Source organism: Chaetomium fimeti (genome assembly GCF_033439085.1).
Source record: "Chaetomium fimeti strain CBS 168.71 chromosome Unknown B0H64scaffold_3, whole genome shotgun sequence".
Taxonomy (NCBI): Eukaryota; Fungi; Ascomycota; class Sordariomycetes; order Sordariales; family Chaetomiaceae; genus Chaetomium; species Chaetomium fimeti.
This window is the reverse complement of record NW_026944331.1, coordinates 4563006-4578657: the sequence shown is the minus strand read 5'-3', so window position 1 is coordinate 4578657 and position 15652 is coordinate 4563006. Positions and strand designations below refer to the sequence as shown.

The window sequence follows — 15652 nt, the reverse complement described above, 5'->3', positions numbered from 1 at the left end:
GGGAGCTGGAATGCCACAACCACGGCGGGGCCGCCGCTGGCCAAACCCGGGCGGTTCTTTGAAGCCAATCAATATTTTGTAGCAAGTGTGGCCTGGGCACTGCAGCCACAACCTGTCAGCTGGGGTGGAGCCACATCTGGGCGGGGTTGGCCAGCGGCATTGACGGACTGCGTGACCAAAGCTTCCATCGAGTCGCCTTGGTTTAGCCCAAGAGCAACTTTGAAGCATATTCCCATCGCAACATCCCTCGCCGGAAAAGCCTCTTCCGAGCGGGCGAAGATGGAATCCTGCACATTCCGTCTGAATGACTCGCCAGCCTCATTTCCCTTCCCTCCCTGAGCCCTGGGGCGGTTCTACCGGCCGCACCAACGCAACAGCCCGACCTTGTGCGATGGCCCCTCCCCTGACGCCGCCAAGGCAATCCGGACAATCGCCTTCGGTGCTGCCTCTACGGGAAAAGGAATCATAGCGAGTGGCAAGAGACATCACTCAGAACGCTTGGTAGTAGGATTTTGGAAGATGCCCGCTCTTCGTGTTATACACACGCAGGCTGCTGCTGGGCTGCGCCTGACCGAAGAGTGCCCGGAACTGCGTTCCTGGGCGCTGCCGCCCACCGTACGACACTTCAGGGTGGGGCGCCAAGCTAACAGAGCTTGCTCCGCAGCAGAGGTACCCTCGAGCTCTGGCTCTGCCGCGCAACAGCGACCTTGACCTTGAACAACATCAGCAAGCCATCGGCCTTTTGAATTTTTGCCTCGTCAACACCAACCACCACCGCGACCCGAACCATCCTCAACCATTTACAAACTCCACCACATCAACGCGAAACCCCCGACGTCGCGTCATCAACATCGGATCCGCGCATCACGCAAGATATTTTACAAAAGCATCGTTTCCGACTTTTAAACCCAGCCACCCCGCGCACCATCCACGTGCATATCAACAACAATGGCCGGTGGTAAGGGCAAGTCCTCTGGTGGCAAGAGCTCCGGCGGCAAGACGTCCGGAGTCGACAGCGCGAAGAAGCAGCAAAGTCATTCGGCCCGCGCCGGTCTGCAGGTATGTCCCGTCGCTGTCGAATCTTGCATTCTCCCTGCGCTTGGTGCCGGCGCACTGTCGGTGCACACGAGGAGGTTATTGTCAAAGAGTTGCAACCCCCCCCCCACCACCGCGCGTCTCCCTCCACCCCCCGGGGCGACCGAGTGTTTCTACGACGACTTCCCATCGTGTTATGTCGCGCCGTTGCCATCTATGCGCAACATGCAGCCAGCCGCCCCCAAACACTATGCGACGACGAGTGCCACCGATAAGCCCCGCACGGTCGCCGGCGCATTGCGCACGCAGCCTTTCTTTGTTCCTGGATCGTTGCTAACCCGTTCCATTCCAGTTCCCTTGCGGCCGTGTCAAGCGTTTCCTCAAGCAAAACACGCAAAACAAAATGCGCGTCGGCGCCAAGGCCGCCGTCTATGTTACTGCTGTGTTGGAGTATCTGACCGCCGAAGTGCTTGAACTTGCCGGGGTAGGTCTTGTTTTCGCGCTGCTCCTCCTCCCGCTCCATTCTCGCCTTTTGCTAACACTATGCCCTACCACAGAACGCCGCCAAGGACCTCAAGGTCAAGCGCATCACTCCCCGCCATCTCCAGCTTGCCATCCGTGGCGACGAAGAGCTGGACACCCTCATCCGCGCCACCATCGCTTTCGGAGGTGTCCTTCCCCACATCAATCGCGCCCTTCTCCTCAAGGTCGAGCAGAAGAAGAAGGCCAAGGCGCTGGAGGCATAAGCGATTGAGATGATTGGCACGGAGTTTTTGACAGGAGGAAGACATCTCTTGGTCGCCATTTTTGGCAGCACGGTTTGGTTTGGCTGGACGGTTTGGCAATCGTTTTTCTGTTTGTTTACAACATCGGGTCTTCCCACCATTCGGCCCCTAATTTCCTTTCATGCCGCGACCTGTGCTAGGTTAGGCCTGGCCGTCCGGGGCTAGCTATGCGCGATTGGGCACTTCAATGATGCCCGCGATATCATATCAGAGCAGATGAGGGGGTTCCGGGAAGCAATGGCCGGCGTTGGTCTGGGATGGAATTCGTGCGAGAGAGCAAGAGCGTCGACGATTTTGGCCGTGGGCTCTCCCCCCTACCTGCTGTTGGGGGCTCTGATATCTGTACCAACAGTCTTGTCCTTTCCTGGGCTTATATGACGCCCATGGGTGCCGGTTTGATGCCTCGGGCACCCGCATGACCTGGCCCCGGGAGGCACAAACCTTGACCTCTAGCGGGGCGTTGGGAACCGCACAGCTGCTCACGAAGCAAGACAGGACAATGGGATCCGAGAAGAACAGACAGAGCACAATTACTTTCTTCATTACGTTACTTGGCAGTTATTCGTACAGTATCAAACGTGAAAGCTAGAGCCGTCTGCGTTCGCCTGCGCCGTTGCTATCGAGGATGAGCCTTTTGGGACCTATGTCCATATTGTTACTCAACTCAGCCTCCCGAGATTCGTTTCGGCCTCCTGCTAGTCAATACGAGTTTTGGGGGTCAGATGTTCTCTCTTTTTCCCCGGATCTACCTGTCCCCTTCCATGCTCTCCCGAAGCATACTGCCCCTTCTCGTTCCGTGAGAAGGTTCGGGGTGTGCCACATCCTTCTTCCTCTTCTTATTACTTCCTCCTTCCTCGGCTCGACTTGCTTTTCCCCTTTGCCTCCTACTGGATTCCTGTTTTTCGTCGGACCGGCCGTCGAATGAATGGTCCCCCCCAGAAGAGCGAGCCCTACCCTCAGCCCAGGCCCTGTAGAGACTGCGAACGCACTCGGTAGGGTAGTCACAATGCAGCCAGCAGCTGTACTGTCCAGAGACGTACATTTTCTCCTTGCGGCGATGCGCCCCCTGCTGGGCGAGCCTCGACAGCGGCCGCCACACGGATCTCCGGGTATCACTCTCGTACTGCCTGTAGTCGTCCGTGGTTAGCTCGAACTTGGCAAAGGTATCATGATCCGTAGCCCCTATATCACAGCCTCGTTTCCGCTTCAGGGACCCCTTCGTTTGTTCACAACTTGAGTCCACAGCGGTAATGACGCCGTTCCTCAGTATTCGACTGGCAGCAACAGACCGACGATATGCACCCCACGCAGCCCAGCCGTAGTAATCAAACTCGGCATCACAACTATCCCTCTCCCCGGGGACCCCTCGTTTTATGCGTGCGTTCGTTTGGGGTGCTGTACAAAAGCGGTGACTACAGTACAAGCATCGCCGGGTCACGGCCAGGGGATACTCGGAATCGCACCCGTGACATCTCCAGGTCCATGGGTAAGGGGTGGAGGGCGCCGGCGGCAGGGGCAGCGGTAGCGGTGTTAAACCCGCAGCCCGTAAAGGCTCGGGGCCCTTCGGCAGACTTCTCGGGGTTGTCGAATGTGTAAGGCGTTGTGGCGACAGTGTGTTGTGGTATTCTGTAGCATTAGCCACTGCAGTCGCTAGTTCCGCAAGCATAGCTAACCGGCTAGCTGTACCGCCCTGGGGGTCAGCCTTTGGTGATGTGTTTTCTAGCATCGATTCGGCGCCTACCTAGGTAGGTATGTCAGCGTTGTGAGTCCCTAGAAACTCGGAGCCAGTGGGTCGAATCGAGGGAAAGAGAGGTAAGGTACCTACCTAAGCTAGAATGAAAATGAATAATAAGGATCGCGGTCTACCTCACTTCGGGCTTGTAACACACAACTCGGGAGGCGTTTGGTTTTATCCCCGGCCAATACACACGGCCAGCTTTAGCTTCCGGGTAACAGACATTGCCCTTGTCTTCGTTCCTAGCCAAGCCCATTGTTCGTGTCTTTGTTACCGAAGAAGCCCCTCGGGTGCGCGGAGATACTCACAAAGCGGGCCCCCGAAGTCTGGCTACCTACTACTTCCGATCAAAACAAAGTCCTTTATCCCGGCAAGGAAACGGCTAATAAAGGGGCTTCAACCACAGCATAGCCGGTGACAATGGAAGCCTGCGTGATCTCCATGCTCAGACACATGAACACGGGTCGAGAAGGTAGCAGGTGATTCGGAGTTGAATGCCACTGGCCCGCCTTGCAACTACATGTACTGTCAGGAGGCAGCTAAGTGGTTACCTACCTCGACTTCCTTACTTTCGCGGCTAACCAACTACCTATGAATCAATGGCAATGTGGAACCACAACGGCAAAGACCGTGCACTCATCGACAACGTAACGGATAGTCGTGATCCGTCGGAGTATTCAGGTTGAGTCTCCGTCAGGCCGTAGTTATCAAGAGGCGTCCTTGCAGCGCTCCGTCGACGGCCCGTGCCATGGCTCGTTGAGTCAGGGGTGAAAATGATGTTGATGATGATCGGCTTCGTCGGCCGTTGCTTCTTTCCATTCAATCGAAGTTCTCCAACTGTCGGGTCCCAGTTGATCTTGGCATAACTAAACCGTGTGGGCCGCTCATTCACTGCCCGATTGCAATCCAGAGTCACCTCACTGACGAGTGCAGCCCCCTGCTCGCTGTCAGCCTCGCCGCTGTCATGTGTTATGGTGTAATCTGTACAAGTACACGTACTTGTACTTCGTACATAAATAAAGATCCGTTTTTTTCGTATGCAGGCTTGATATTTGATGTCATCCAATCCTCACCGTTTGTGCCTGGCAGCCTGCCTGCGCTGCTGGGCCCCTGGTTGGCGCGGTGAAAGCCGCAGCCCAATAAAAACATTCAGGCGGCCTGACCTGGCTTCGTCTGAACAAACGAGTTAGCGCTGGTGGGGCAACTGACGGGTGTCGGGTCTCCTCCCGCAAGCGCATCCACGTTTGCCCTTTTTTTAGGGCGCTCGCCATGCCGACGCAAGCAGCAGATGGAGACCGGACGCACGCAACATGAATATCGAACAAAACAGGGTCTTTCTTGCATGCAGCATCGTTGCCCGGCTCAAGTATCTAGGTACTTGGTAGTTAGTGTCTACCGTGTTGATATTATGAATACCATGTTGCCACCGCAACCTCCTTAGGGGGGGGTTCCCCTTTTTAACCTTCGAGCAAAAACTCGGGTGTTCCACACCGAGGGAGCGGCACCATTCCCCCCTGTTCCCCGCTGCCCCGGCTGTGGGCGAGGACTCAACAGTGGGTGGATCTCGCACAAAAAAAGACGTCGCTAGCACCAGACCGCCTCCCGCTTCAGCTCGACGGGTTCGGGCAAGCAGGCGCACCTGCCAGTTCACTTTCTCAGCGCCGCATCGCCTCCAATCCATCCTCTCCCAAACCAAATCAAATCTCCAACCCTCCAACCATCTGGACTTCGGGGGCCTTTACACCACCTCACGACATCCATGAAGCTGCGGACGACGTGATGACCTAGGAACATTTGATACGCACCTGCTCAGCGTCCGCTTTCCCTGTCTCCGCACCCCCTGGGAGACCCCCCTAGCGCTGTACTGTGGAGAGTTTTTGTTGTTCGTCCCTTTTTTTTTTCTCCATCGACGTCTGCAGCCCGGACTTTCTGCATCATCGAAAAACCACGCGCCTCTCCACTCGAAGAATCTGCACTTCGGCTTCCCGCGTCGAGAGGGGGCAGCCGACACTCGACTTCGGATTCAGAGACGGTCACTTTGATCTCAACCTGGAGCAGCCGGCCTTCCGTCTCCCAGAAGCTTCAATCCGCCCTCTCGGCGAAGACGAGTCCGCCCCCGGCCTTGTCCTGGTTCACTGGACCTCGATGCCAGCTGCCTCGAACTCCAGTTAGCCCCCAAATATGAACCAACAGCCCGATCTCTACTTTCCGGCATACGCGATGAGTGCCGCAAACCGGTCCCCCCGCTCTTCGAGGCCGGGCTACAACACCACCACCGGTCATCCCGGCCTCAACCGTTTGGACCAGCGGCAAATGGACCCTGCCGGCCAACCACCCACGGCCCTTTTTACCGCCGATGATCGCTTCGGTTCGTACGATGGCAACGCCTTCAGGCACAACAGAATGCAACCCTCCCCAGGCTTTGTGGCCGACAACTTCATGGGCAATGCTCAGGCTTGGGCGTACAACTCCGGTGCAAGCACCGTGACCGGAGCGCTGGGCGATGGAAGGCTTCGTTCAGGCGCCCGGCGGGCAATCCCCCAGGTTAGCCTCCCACGTGTTGCGCCCCCGAGCTCCCCGTGACCCTGCAGATGAGCCGCTTGCTGACGTCTGCGCATACAGGAGTGGACCATGCCCGAACAGCCCGGCCTCGGAAGCCAGCCCCCTCCCCCCGTCCCTTCTGCTCAGTATCCTGCAGTCGGTAGCTTCAACCCAGCCATGAACATCATGAACGGCGACGGAGCTTTCCCGAGCGAGCGGCACGGTTACCCGACCAACATGTACGACCCTCGCCATGAGCCCAAGGCGTTGGGCAACGACCTGATCCCGACCGCCATCGTTATCAAAAACATCCCCTTCAACGTGAGAAAGGAGATGCTTACGACCATCATGTCCGAACTAGGGCTGCCACAGCCGTACGCATTCAACTACCATTTCGACAACGGCATCTTCCGTGGCCTCGCCTTCGCTAATTTTCAGAACCCGGTCGACACGCAGACTGTTATCGAGCAGTTGAACGGCTACGAGGTCCAGGGCAGGAAGCTGAGGGTCGAGTACAAAAAGATGCTGCCCGAGCACGAAAGAGAGAGGATTGAGCGGGAGAAGCGGGAGAAACGCGGTCAACTCGAGGAGCAGCACCAGCCCATAACTCTCCATTCGCAATCTTCGATGCATTCGCTGAATGCCGCACACACTTCGCGAACTCGGAACTCGCCGTTGCGCAAGTCTCCTGCAGAGGCTCCCGCGAGAAGCGCGGCCCCGAACCCCCATGCGGGTCCTGGGGATGTGGACCTTAACAACCCAGACACACTGAGCTTCTACACCGAGTTGATGCTCTTCAAGAGCGATCCGAGCCGGGAGATCATTGTTTTCCCCAGCACCATCACCCCCCAGCAACGGCGCACTGTCCACATTCTGGCACACAACATGGGTCTCGAACACCGGTCGGTGGGCGAGGGACAACACAGGCAAATCCATGTTATCAAGGACACTGGAGCCGCGCCAGCCATCCACATGCCTCCGGGGGTCTCTGCCGATGCCCACCGCCGGGGCCTGAGCCGCGCCGCCACGATTGACTTTGCCGAGACGCGCGGCAACGTACCCGGCCAGTACAATACTCTAGGCAGACAGGGTCGCCATGGCCCAACCCTAGAACTTCCCGACAGCCCGGATGGTGGTCTGAATGCGCTGCGCGGTGTCAAATCGTTTGCCGACCTCCGGTCCTACACGCCGAGCCCGTCCCTGTCGACCGCGTCCGGATATCCCCAAGGGAGCGTCGCCCATGCGACGAACGTGGCTCAGTATGGCGAGTACAGTGCCAGTCTCGGCCAGCCCAGCGCCCTGACGACGCCGACGACGCCGGGCGCTGCGTCAAATAACGACCCCTCCATGTTGATTGGCGAGTTGGGGTCCCTGAATCTAAACGAGTCATTCAATGGCAACCGGCTTCGACCTAGGGAGACCCCCGGCGCCATCGGAAGCCAGCGCCCTGGCCTAAACGGAACCAGCACCCGGAGCGTGCCCGAGCGCCAGCCTCACGGGCCCAGCGGCGACTGGGGCGAGAAGATTGGTTTTGGGGGACGAGGCCGGACCAATGGCCACATCCAGCGGAGCAGCGGTAAGTGACCACTTAGACAAGTCGGCCTACAGAAACCCACATACTAATCAGTGCGTCTAGACTCGTCCGACAACGGAGTTCGCACGACATCCTCCTCGGCGTCAAGGTTCCAGTAGTGTGGATCCCCGCCGTGCTCCACCCGGCAGCAGCGACAGGAAGCTTTGGCGAAGACGAGGTTTGCATCCGCAAGAGCCAAGGTCCGCGATGCTTCTGGCCCCTTAACGCCGTACGGTCTTGTCCGCCTCCGTTCGTTCGTGTCCTCTTGGTGGATATATGGCTCCCCCCGACCGAAACCACCCGCTAAAGGTGCTCCGACGTTGTCTCAGACGCAGTCGGGTGGCAGTTGGTCAAGCCCAACGTCAGCCGGCCACCGCGCGTTCTCCAATCCCAAACCATACAAAACATTGTAATATCTTTTTTCTTGCTGTTTCCCAAAGCCATCGGCGCTTTTTCCTACCTACTCCAGGCCCGTTTTCCTCCTGGGTCGGGGCGCTGTTTCCCTGCGGGTTCAGAGATATGAACTTGAACGATCAGGGCTTCATCGTCCTCGGTACATCTTTTTGGCCTCTGTTTAACGGACTGTGTGTCGGCCGTTCCCCCCGAGCCGTATTATACACCTTCGATGATGACGACGAGGTACCAACCAAACACACGGATGGAGATGAAGAATTGGGTATCCACATACTTTCTACACCTCGCATGGGCAACCATCTACTGCAACAGCCCGGTTTTGATTCGGCAAACGCTTCTGTCTACCATTGGAAAACCGGCACGACCACGATTGAATGGCCGCCGCCCTCGCCACCTTGATCCGTCCCCGACCCGACCAAGGCCGGTCCATTGAGCGGCGAAAACCGGTAGATTTTGCCAGCAACCCGCCAGGCTTTATGAATGTTACGGTGTTACGATGTCACGTCCTAGATGGCTATGACAACCTCCTCTCGGCGGGCTCTACCACACTTGCCATCCCGCCTCTGGGGAGTAAAAGACGCAACGGCAATGAAGAAAACCATTAATATCACCCACCCACGCGCCATCTTCGGTCCTTCCGTTTCTGCATGAGACGCACCCGCAGTGTTTGGGTCGTGCGTTGAACGCAGCAGTCGGGGGGTTGGAGTGGTGAAGGAGCACCTCTCGGAAGAAAATACAAAAGTTTTTTGTCTTGGTCGACCCACCATATGATTGATTGCATTTGGATGGCTTGTTCTGCGCCGCCGTCTCCGGACCGCACTCGTACTTTATAATATATTTGCTTTTCGACTACTTTGTTTAGTTTTGGACATGGATGCCGCTTCATTGAAATACGCTCTTTGGTGTCTTCCATAAGCCGATGGTGTTTGGTGGTGCCGTCCCGAAGTGTCGTTTCTGTACTCGTCTATCATTTCTACTCTACCGTTGGCGGTTGATAAATCTCTTTCCCCGGTCGTGCTCTGCTAAGATGGTGGGCTGATGTTCAAAGCAAGGAAGTGGGTGTGATCAAGCCGTTAGTTAATAGAAAGGCATTTCTCTTGATGCTGCTGGCGAGCATGTACTTCTTCTGTCCATGGAACATCGGGCTGACCAACTTGGTTTGCGATAAAATACGCATCCCCGCCATCGTGTGCGATTATCACCAGCTATTGGAGGAGCTCTTCTTTCCCAGACGTCTTGAGGGTATCGTGCACCGCCTGCAGCACAATGTGGTGTAGGCTCCTCGGGGCCGCGACGAAGCCAAAGTTGGCCTTGAGCTTTCTCCCCGCCGTCAAGTCGATTTCTTTGCCGTGCACATCCGTGATCATACCTCCGACTTCCTCAAATAGCAACATGGCGCCGGCGTGATCCCATATCTTGGCGTACCGGTCCCTCTTCCTGTACACCCAGACGGTCATGTTGGCAGCGCCGACCGCCAGGGTGGCCCATCTGGGGACCCAGCCCAGCAGGTCGTTGCCCGGAAACGGTACACGAAGCAGCTCGGCTACCCCCTTGTGCACCACATCGACGCCGGAGTCGAGCAGTGCCCAGCAGGTGACCGAGCGAAGGTCCTGAGGTGAGGTCGCGTCATCGGCATGCCGAGGAAGCCTCCGAGGTTGCGCCTCGCCAGGGTCCCCAAACAGCGGCCTAATGTGAGCTCCGTGCCCGCGAACCGCGTACAGAACACAGCCGTTCCCGGTCGGGTCGACGGAGCCGTCGGTTACCGGCGGCGTGACATCCACCGATAAGAGCGGGCAAGCCACGACACTCAAGACCTGACGCCCCGTTTCGAGAAGGGCGATGTTGATGGCATACTGCTCACGGCGGATGAATGTCTTGGTGCCGTCGATGGGGTCAAAGACCCAGATCCTTCCCGGGCCGGGCGTGAGAGTGGTGCAGGAATCAATAACATCGCAGAGGTCGTCGGCGTCGCGGAACACAGTGTTGCCCGCGCACTGCGCGAGAATGGCGAGCACGAGGGATGCTAGCTTCGGGTTCTGCCTCAGCTCATCGGCCGATTCCTCGCCTATGAAGCCATCGTTTGGAAAAGCGTTGCGGAGGGTGCGGGTGAGAAGAGCCTGGATGGCAAAATCGGCGACCGTGACCGGGCTCAGGTCGTCCTTGATTAGATCAAAGGTTCCAGGAGTAGCATCAGCCTGTGCGGCAGCAAGAACTTCGCGGCTAATTTGGGCAGCTGTCTGGGCAACTGCGATAGCCACCTCGAGCTCGTGGCGGTAGGGGCTGTCCATGATAATGGACCAAGTGGTGTGGTCTTGTCACCTTGTCCGTCCCCGGTACCGGAGATGCTCCGTTCAGGGCCTGTTTGCCGGATTTGAGCAGTGCCCCAGGATGCGACGGAGAAAGGGTGATTTGTTTATCAACCTCCCTCCAATACCAGTGATGGAAATTGGTCTGTTGGAAGGGCGGTAACCGAGCTGCCGCCTTGCCTTGTTGCTGAGCTTGCGTCGAGAGACATGTGCGGCCTCCTCCTCCCTCCCTCCTTAGAATTAATTTAACGCCAAGTACCTACGTATCCATACAGAGCCCATACCGACAGCCCCATACCCTTTTGCTCCACAGATCAAACTCCACTAAAGTGTGACAAGCAGAGTCGTACCTTGGCTTGCATCATTGCATGACCCGGGCAAGAAATATGCCGCATACACGGTACACAGTAGAAATCGAACGGCCATCCCATGTGGGTGGTCCTGATCATATCCATATCGTGTCTCTCCCCGTCTCGTCGCCCCTTCCCACATTCCCGGCTTTTCTCCATCTCGAAGCATCAAAAGAAAGTCTATACCTAGATAGTGAGAAAGCAGGGAATATTGTATGTTATTCTGCCCTCGACAATCACCGCAGCTTTACGAATACAGGCAAGCTCGAAACGGTAGTCGGCATTGAGAGGGGGCTTTTGTATTTCGGGGCTGGTAAAAGATGCCGCCTCGATCAAATCCAACATGTCAAGGGTACTTATCTATTCCGTTGTTACATGATCGCTTTCTTACTATTGGGAGTAAAGAGAATGAGAAACGGCCATAATAAGGTCACTGGCTCCGTTCTCAAATGTTTGAATGGGAGTATGGGACGGTCCCTAGGCTTCAGACAGGAACATGCTTCCGAGAGAGGGAGAGAGAGGACGAGGCTACCTACATATGAACTTCCCATCAACGAACAATTAGCCAAGACGAGGAACCCGTCACACCCCCTAGACCCAACATTCCCCCGCTCTCGACTTCACCACACCGGCGTTTTGCAGGCTGCAGCCAAGTTCCCAAGGGGATTAAAGCGTGTGCCTTCGGCTGGTCACGGTCCATGGCCAAGCCCGACGTAAAGTAGAAGTGGCGAAGAAGACATCGCGATATGGATAGATGAAACCCGGTCGCTACGCAGATTTTGGGAGCCCAGGAACATCTGCCGGGCACCGTTCCCAAGTCCGAACACTTGATTTCCAACCATGACTACTAGTCGCATATTGGGCTAACCCGGAGAGCGTATGTAGGAGGAGGAGCCAGCGCTGATCTCGGCGGCACGTTCTGTCTGCGGTCAACACGACAAGTGTCAAGTGAGCCCGAACGTGGTGTATTATTCGGAAACGCCACTAAAGAAGGAGTCTCCCGGGGTCTCGTTCATCTATTCTCTGCCGCGAATTTACAATGCCGGCACAGCCCGCAATCGGCAGATATTCCACCGAGGAATCTGGCAATGTCAGCGATTAACTAGCCCAAGTGAAGGTTTACCGAGCATAGATGATGCGATCATGGTGAAGGGGAAAGAAGGAGGGGGCTTTCCCAGAATCAAGTCAACCAACCGAGCTGTGATAGCATGGCACATGGAAACCAGTCCCCCACGCCTGCCTTCTGTCCATCGCCAGATGATCTTGCTACCCAACCCTGCACACCCCCCCGTAGCAGACCACCAATGCCATGTGGTGGGAATCCACTCAGACTGGCCCCTCGGCATCTGCGTGAGCATGTCTCCGAATTTCACGCATGGTTGCTGGTGGGACAGTCGACTCACAGTTGGCGGCCGCCACAACGCTTTACCGCGAGGCAGTCTGCCGACACGAGAGCTGCCTTGGCTGATGGGCCATATCCTGGAAAGGGCCGAAGCCACCGCCAGTCAACCAACAGTAAGGACACGCGTAGATGACAGCGGACGTGTTTGGGTATTCCGCCGTCCCCGAACCCATGCAGAGCAACCCCGTTCCTCCGCAAACTTCGGCCACCCCAGACTTTTTCAGCCAGGCCTCTTCACAGCTGACAAGCCCCCCACCCCCCTCCACCTCCCCGCGTCCTAAAAGGCCATGAATAGCTGGCTCGGCGCTTGCCTGCTGCGTAGACGTCACTTGGCCGGGCTTTGCCGCTGGGGTTTTCATTAATGAACCATGTGCGCGACTGGGGGCGAGACAGGCGGCGGACGAGGGGTGTGACCTTGGGCAATAATAAGGATATTGGGAGTCTGGGGTGGGATGGCGCTCCTTTTACCCGGGGTGCTCAATAGGGCAGCGTGTACCTTATTGGTATGTGCCAGGGCAAGCTGCCAACCAGCCTGCCGCATCCGGAACTCCGGCAATTGTCACAGATGCAGCAGGGGGTCGTCCAATAACGGCTGGGGCACGCTCAACACCAATCGTTGATATTATACCCAAATGACAGAAGACCTTCGAACTTGTTCCGTAGCATCGGCAGTTGCTGGTTGCCGGGGCGCGTAAACACCCTGCACTTGGCTCGACCGGGTCATCGCTATCCATGGGACTGCGAGTGGAATCAGAGAATGAACTGGGGGAGGGGAACGGATGGGGCGAGACCGACATGTAGTAGTATAAGTGTCCCAGCGCGACATCATCGAGTCTGTCTATTCTTCTCTTCGCCCTTCTTAAAGCCCTCGTCCCCCCACCGGACTCTGTGCAACTTTCCCTCCCCTCAGTTCTCTACCGCGAGGAACAGCTTGTCCTAAAACATCCCAGCGCGTCCCATCCCAGGAGTCGGCGAACGAGCTCGTGACACACCAAGAAGATTAAGATTCGGGGAAAACTCAAGAAGATGCATCAGTGGGCTCCCCTTGCCGCGGCGGCGCTGCTGGCCAACGGCGCCGTTGCACAGTTCAACATGCTGCGGTTCGCCTGCTCCCAGCTCGTTGTCGACCGTGTCGACCCCCTGGTCAACCCTGGTCTCCGTTACACTCCCCATCTCCACCAGATCGTTGGCGGCAACTCCTTCAACCTGACCATGACGCCCGTTGAATATGACCTAGCCGAGCGATCGACGTGCACATCTTGCAGCTTCAACCAGGACAAGTCCAACTACTGGACCGCCGTCATGTTCTTCAAGGCAAAGAACGGCACCTACCACCGCGTACCCCAGGTCGGCAACGGCGGTCCCCAGGGCAAGCTTATCAACAACGGCGGTCTCGATGTCTACTACATTCCCAGTGGTAAAACCACTGCCTTCAAGCCCGTGAGTACATTTATTACAGGGAAGGGTGGATGTGAAACCAGTGACTAACCTTCTTCCCCCTAGGGTTTCCGCATGCTCGCGGGCAACGCTGCCAACACCGACGACAGCAAGGTTTCCAGCGGCAACATCTGCCACCGCTGCTGGACGTCGACAAGCGATACCCCATTTGTTGGTGGCGCCCCTTGCAGCGGCAGCGATACCGTCGCGATTCCCCAAGAAACCCGCTGCAAGATGATCCGCCAGACCATCATCTTCCCGACGTACGCCATCCCACCCCCCCTTTTCCTCTCCTTCCCTTTCTTGGGCCGTGTAAAAGCTGACAAAGGATCACGAACAGATGCTGGGACGGCAAGAATCTCGACACGCCCGATCACAAGTCTCACGTCGCCTATGGCCAAGGTGCCGGTGCCACCGGTGGCGGTGCCTGCCCGTCCACCCATCCCGTCAAGCTGCCCCAGGTCATGTACGAGGTCATGTGGGATGTTAGCAAGTTCTCCGACCAGAGCATCTGGCCCGACTCTGGCGATGCCCTCATGTACAGCATGAACCTTGGGTGAGCTTCGCCCCTGGGCATTATGAACATGGGAAGAAAAAGCTAACTTTAGCCAGTGGCTCTGCCGCCCACGGTGACTACGTCTTTGGCTGGGAGGGCGACACTCTCCAGCGCGCCATGGACAGCGGCTGCAACCTCAACAACGCTTGCCCTGCTGCCGGCCTCACCGCCCAGACGCCCGAGCAGTACAACGCCTGCACCATCAAGCAACAAGCACCCGAGGAAGTCGACGGCTGTAGGTTTTCCCAGCTCGCCCCCCCGACGCAAGAGGATCCTGGTACTAACTAGTCTCAATAGGGCTCAAGGCCATGCCTATGGGCGACGTGGCCCTGAAGGCCTAAGCCGGCACCAGAACTCGACTCGGGTAGCATTGCCCCTGCGTCATGGCATGATACGCTGCCCCGACTGGCCGGCAGTCTTCCAACCGTCCCGTCTAGCCGGTTTTCTTCCAGGACTCCCGGGGAGCGATTTGGTTTCCTTTGGACAGCAGGCGGCTTTACCGGTTGACTTATTATTCTTGTTCCACCATTGTACTCGAGCCATAGTTTTCACCCCCTTGAGTATCATGTCCGTTTTCAGCATCAGAACCAAATTGTACTTGACCAAAGCCTCGTCTGTACCCGTTCCATCGTCAAGAACACTCGTTCTCAACAGATTCTGGTTTTATCTGCGCCACGTTGACGAGTCTGAGCCTTTCGGGTTCTGCATTGCCCCTTTGAACCAAAACCGGGCAAACCGAGCGAAGCCCAACGGAATCCATACACACACATAGTTACACGACCACCAAACTGCCCTGCCTTCACGCCCACCTTGATGTTTGGCATCTTTTTGAAACACAAACCCCACGTGCGTAGACGCCCTCAGTGCGCCGGCTCCGAATAGAAGCGGCCAATACCCAGTTCCACGGACGACCTGTAGCCGGTACCCAGAACTTCTGCCGGGAAAGGCCAAGCCGTGTCAGCGACAAGGTTGTGCCCCAGGTCGCTCTTTAATAACATCCCGCAGCAGGAGTGTCCCCTGGCTCGCCCCTGTTCTGGCCGGCGCGTGCCATTCACAAAAATAAAATGCAACACAATCATGCCGCCCTCTCGTCGATATTCTTGGGCGGATGCCACGTGCTTGGGCAGACCCAGAAAGATCGGCGTCCGGCGACGCTGACCCCGTGCTTCCAGAAGAATGTTGTTCGATTCTGCCTAAATCCTCTCCGCCGCCACCAGCCGCGAGCGGGATGGCTGGACGTCGATCTTGGGGCGAGAAGAGACGCCGGGCTGGGTTTGAGGTACAGACGGTCAATAACGAGATGGTCGATTTTCCACCAGTCATGGCGAAGGTCGGGGGAAGATCCGTCGCACGTAACCTGTCCCTCGGTCTTCGATGTTCGTTCTAGAAAGCTGGACGATAAATTACATACATTCATACACATCCTTGATCGCACCAGCCCCCGCCCACCCACCCAAATCCAGACCATGCCTACCCAGTAAACGAGAGCAATTTGCAGACGGGGCTGCGCCCGCAACC

At 57.0% G+C, this 15652-nt stretch overlaps 7 protein-coding genes across 7 annotated transcripts; 4 read left to right on the top strand and 3 right to left on the bottom strand.

Annotated features, from left to right (window-relative positions):
• Positions 1-948: 948 nt before the first annotated feature.
• On the top strand, positions 949-1781 carry B0H64DRAFT_373346 (histone-fold-containing protein; the record flags this gene model as incomplete). Its single annotated transcript, XM_062802282.1, has 3 exons — positions 949-1059; positions 1388-1519; positions 1593-1781. The coding sequence occupies 3 exons, from the start codon at positions 949-951 to the stop codon at positions 1779-1781; spliced, it is 432 nt and encodes a 143-aa protein (XP_062661604.1).
• Positions 1782-2487: 706 nt separating this feature from the next.
• Positions 2488-3792, bottom strand: B0H64DRAFT_137608 (uncharacterized protein). The gene is made up of 2 exons (XM_062798236.1): positions 3646-3792; positions 2488-3557 (listed from the first exon to the last, which is right to left on the bottom strand). The coding sequence occupies exon 2, from the start codon at positions 3544-3546 to the stop codon at positions 2566-2568; it is 981 nt and encodes a 326-aa protein (XP_062661603.1). The 5' UTR covers positions 3547-3557; positions 3646-3792; the 3' UTR covers positions 2488-2565.
• A 1694-nt stretch (positions 3793-5486) lies between these two features.
• Positions 5487-8041, top strand: B0H64DRAFT_137441 (uncharacterized protein). Its single transcript, XM_062798234.1, has 3 exons — positions 5487-6099; positions 6178-7672; positions 7733-8041. The coding sequence occupies exons 1-3, from the start codon at positions 5737-5739 to the stop codon at positions 7786-7788; spliced, it is 1914 nt and encodes a 637-aa protein (XP_062661602.1). The 5' UTR covers positions 5487-5736; the 3' UTR covers positions 7789-8041.
• A 1101-nt stretch (positions 8042-9142) lies between these two features.
• Positions 9143-10623, bottom strand: B0H64DRAFT_137436 (uncharacterized protein). Its single transcript, XM_062798233.1, has one exon. The coding sequence runs from the start codon at positions 10369-10371 to the stop codon at positions 9289-9291; it is 1083 nt and encodes a 360-aa protein (XP_062661601.1). The 5' UTR covers positions 10372-10623; the 3' UTR covers positions 9143-9288.
• Positions 10624-10672: 49 nt separating this feature from the next.
• B0H64DRAFT_393885 (uncharacterized protein) lies at positions 10673-11614 on the top strand. Its single transcript, XM_062803671.1, has one exon. The coding sequence runs from the start codon at positions 10758-10760 to the stop codon at positions 11454-11456; it is 699 nt and encodes a 232-aa protein (XP_062661600.1). The 5' UTR covers positions 10673-10757; the 3' UTR covers positions 11457-11614.
• Positions 11615-12368: 754 nt separating this feature from the next.
• Positions 12369-12875, bottom strand: B0H64DRAFT_307906 (uncharacterized protein; the record flags this gene model as incomplete). Its single annotated transcript, XM_062800131.1, has 2 exons — positions 12369-12519; positions 12670-12875. Coding segments are annotated over 2 exons (357 nt in total), but the record flags the coding sequence as incomplete, so codon positions are not given.
• Positions 12876-13053: 178 nt separating this feature from the next.
• On the top strand, positions 13054-14495 carry B0H64DRAFT_137384 (uncharacterized protein). Its single transcript, XM_062798231.1, has 5 exons — positions 13054-13581; positions 13645-13841; positions 13919-14134; positions 14191-14369; positions 14432-14495. Exons 1-5 carry the CDS (start codon positions 13168-13170, stop codon positions 14473-14475), a joined length of 1050 nt encoding a protein of 349 aa, XP_062661598.1. The 5' UTR covers positions 13054-13167; the 3' UTR covers positions 14476-14495.
• The last annotated feature ends 1157 nt before the right edge of the window (positions 14496-15652 follow it).

Bases quoted from the DNA above. Each gene is read 5' to 3' on its own strand.
- B0H64DRAFT_393885 (XM_062803671.1), top strand. From the start codon at position 10,758: ATGACCCGGGCAAGAAATATGCCGCATACACGGTACACAGTAGAAATC.
- B0H64DRAFT_137384 (XM_062798231.1), top strand. From the start codon at position 13,168: ATGCATCAGTGGGCTCCCCTTGCCGCGGCGGCGCTGCTGGCCAACGGC. The intron at 14,135-14,190 runs GTGAGCTTCGCC...AACTTTAGCCAG, and splicing joins ATGTACAGCATGAACCTTGG to TGGCTCTGCCGCCCACGGTG. The intron at 14,370-14,431 runs GTAGGTTTTCCC...TAGTCTCAATAG, and splicing joins ACCCGAGGAAGTCGACGGCT to GGCTCAAGGCCATGCCTATG.
- B0H64DRAFT_137436 (XM_062798233.1), bottom strand. From the start codon at position 10,371: ATGGACAGCCCCTACCGCCACGAGCTCGAGGTGGCTATCGCAGTTGCC.
- B0H64DRAFT_137441 (XM_062798234.1), top strand. From the start codon at position 5,737: ATGAACCAACAGCCCGATCTCTACTTTCCGGCATACGCGATGAGTGCC. The intron at 6,100-6,177 runs GTTAGCCTCCCA...CTGCGCATACAG, and splicing joins CCCGGCGGGCAATCCCCCAG to GAGTGGACCATGCCCGAACA. The intron at 7,673-7,732 runs GTAAGTGACCAC...CAGTGCGTCTAG, and splicing joins CCACATCCAGCGGAGCAGCG to ACTCGTCCGACAACGGAGTT.
- B0H64DRAFT_137608 (XM_062798236.1), bottom strand. From the start codon at position 3,546: ATGCTAGAAAACACATCACCAAAGGCTGACCCCCAGGGCGGTACAGCT.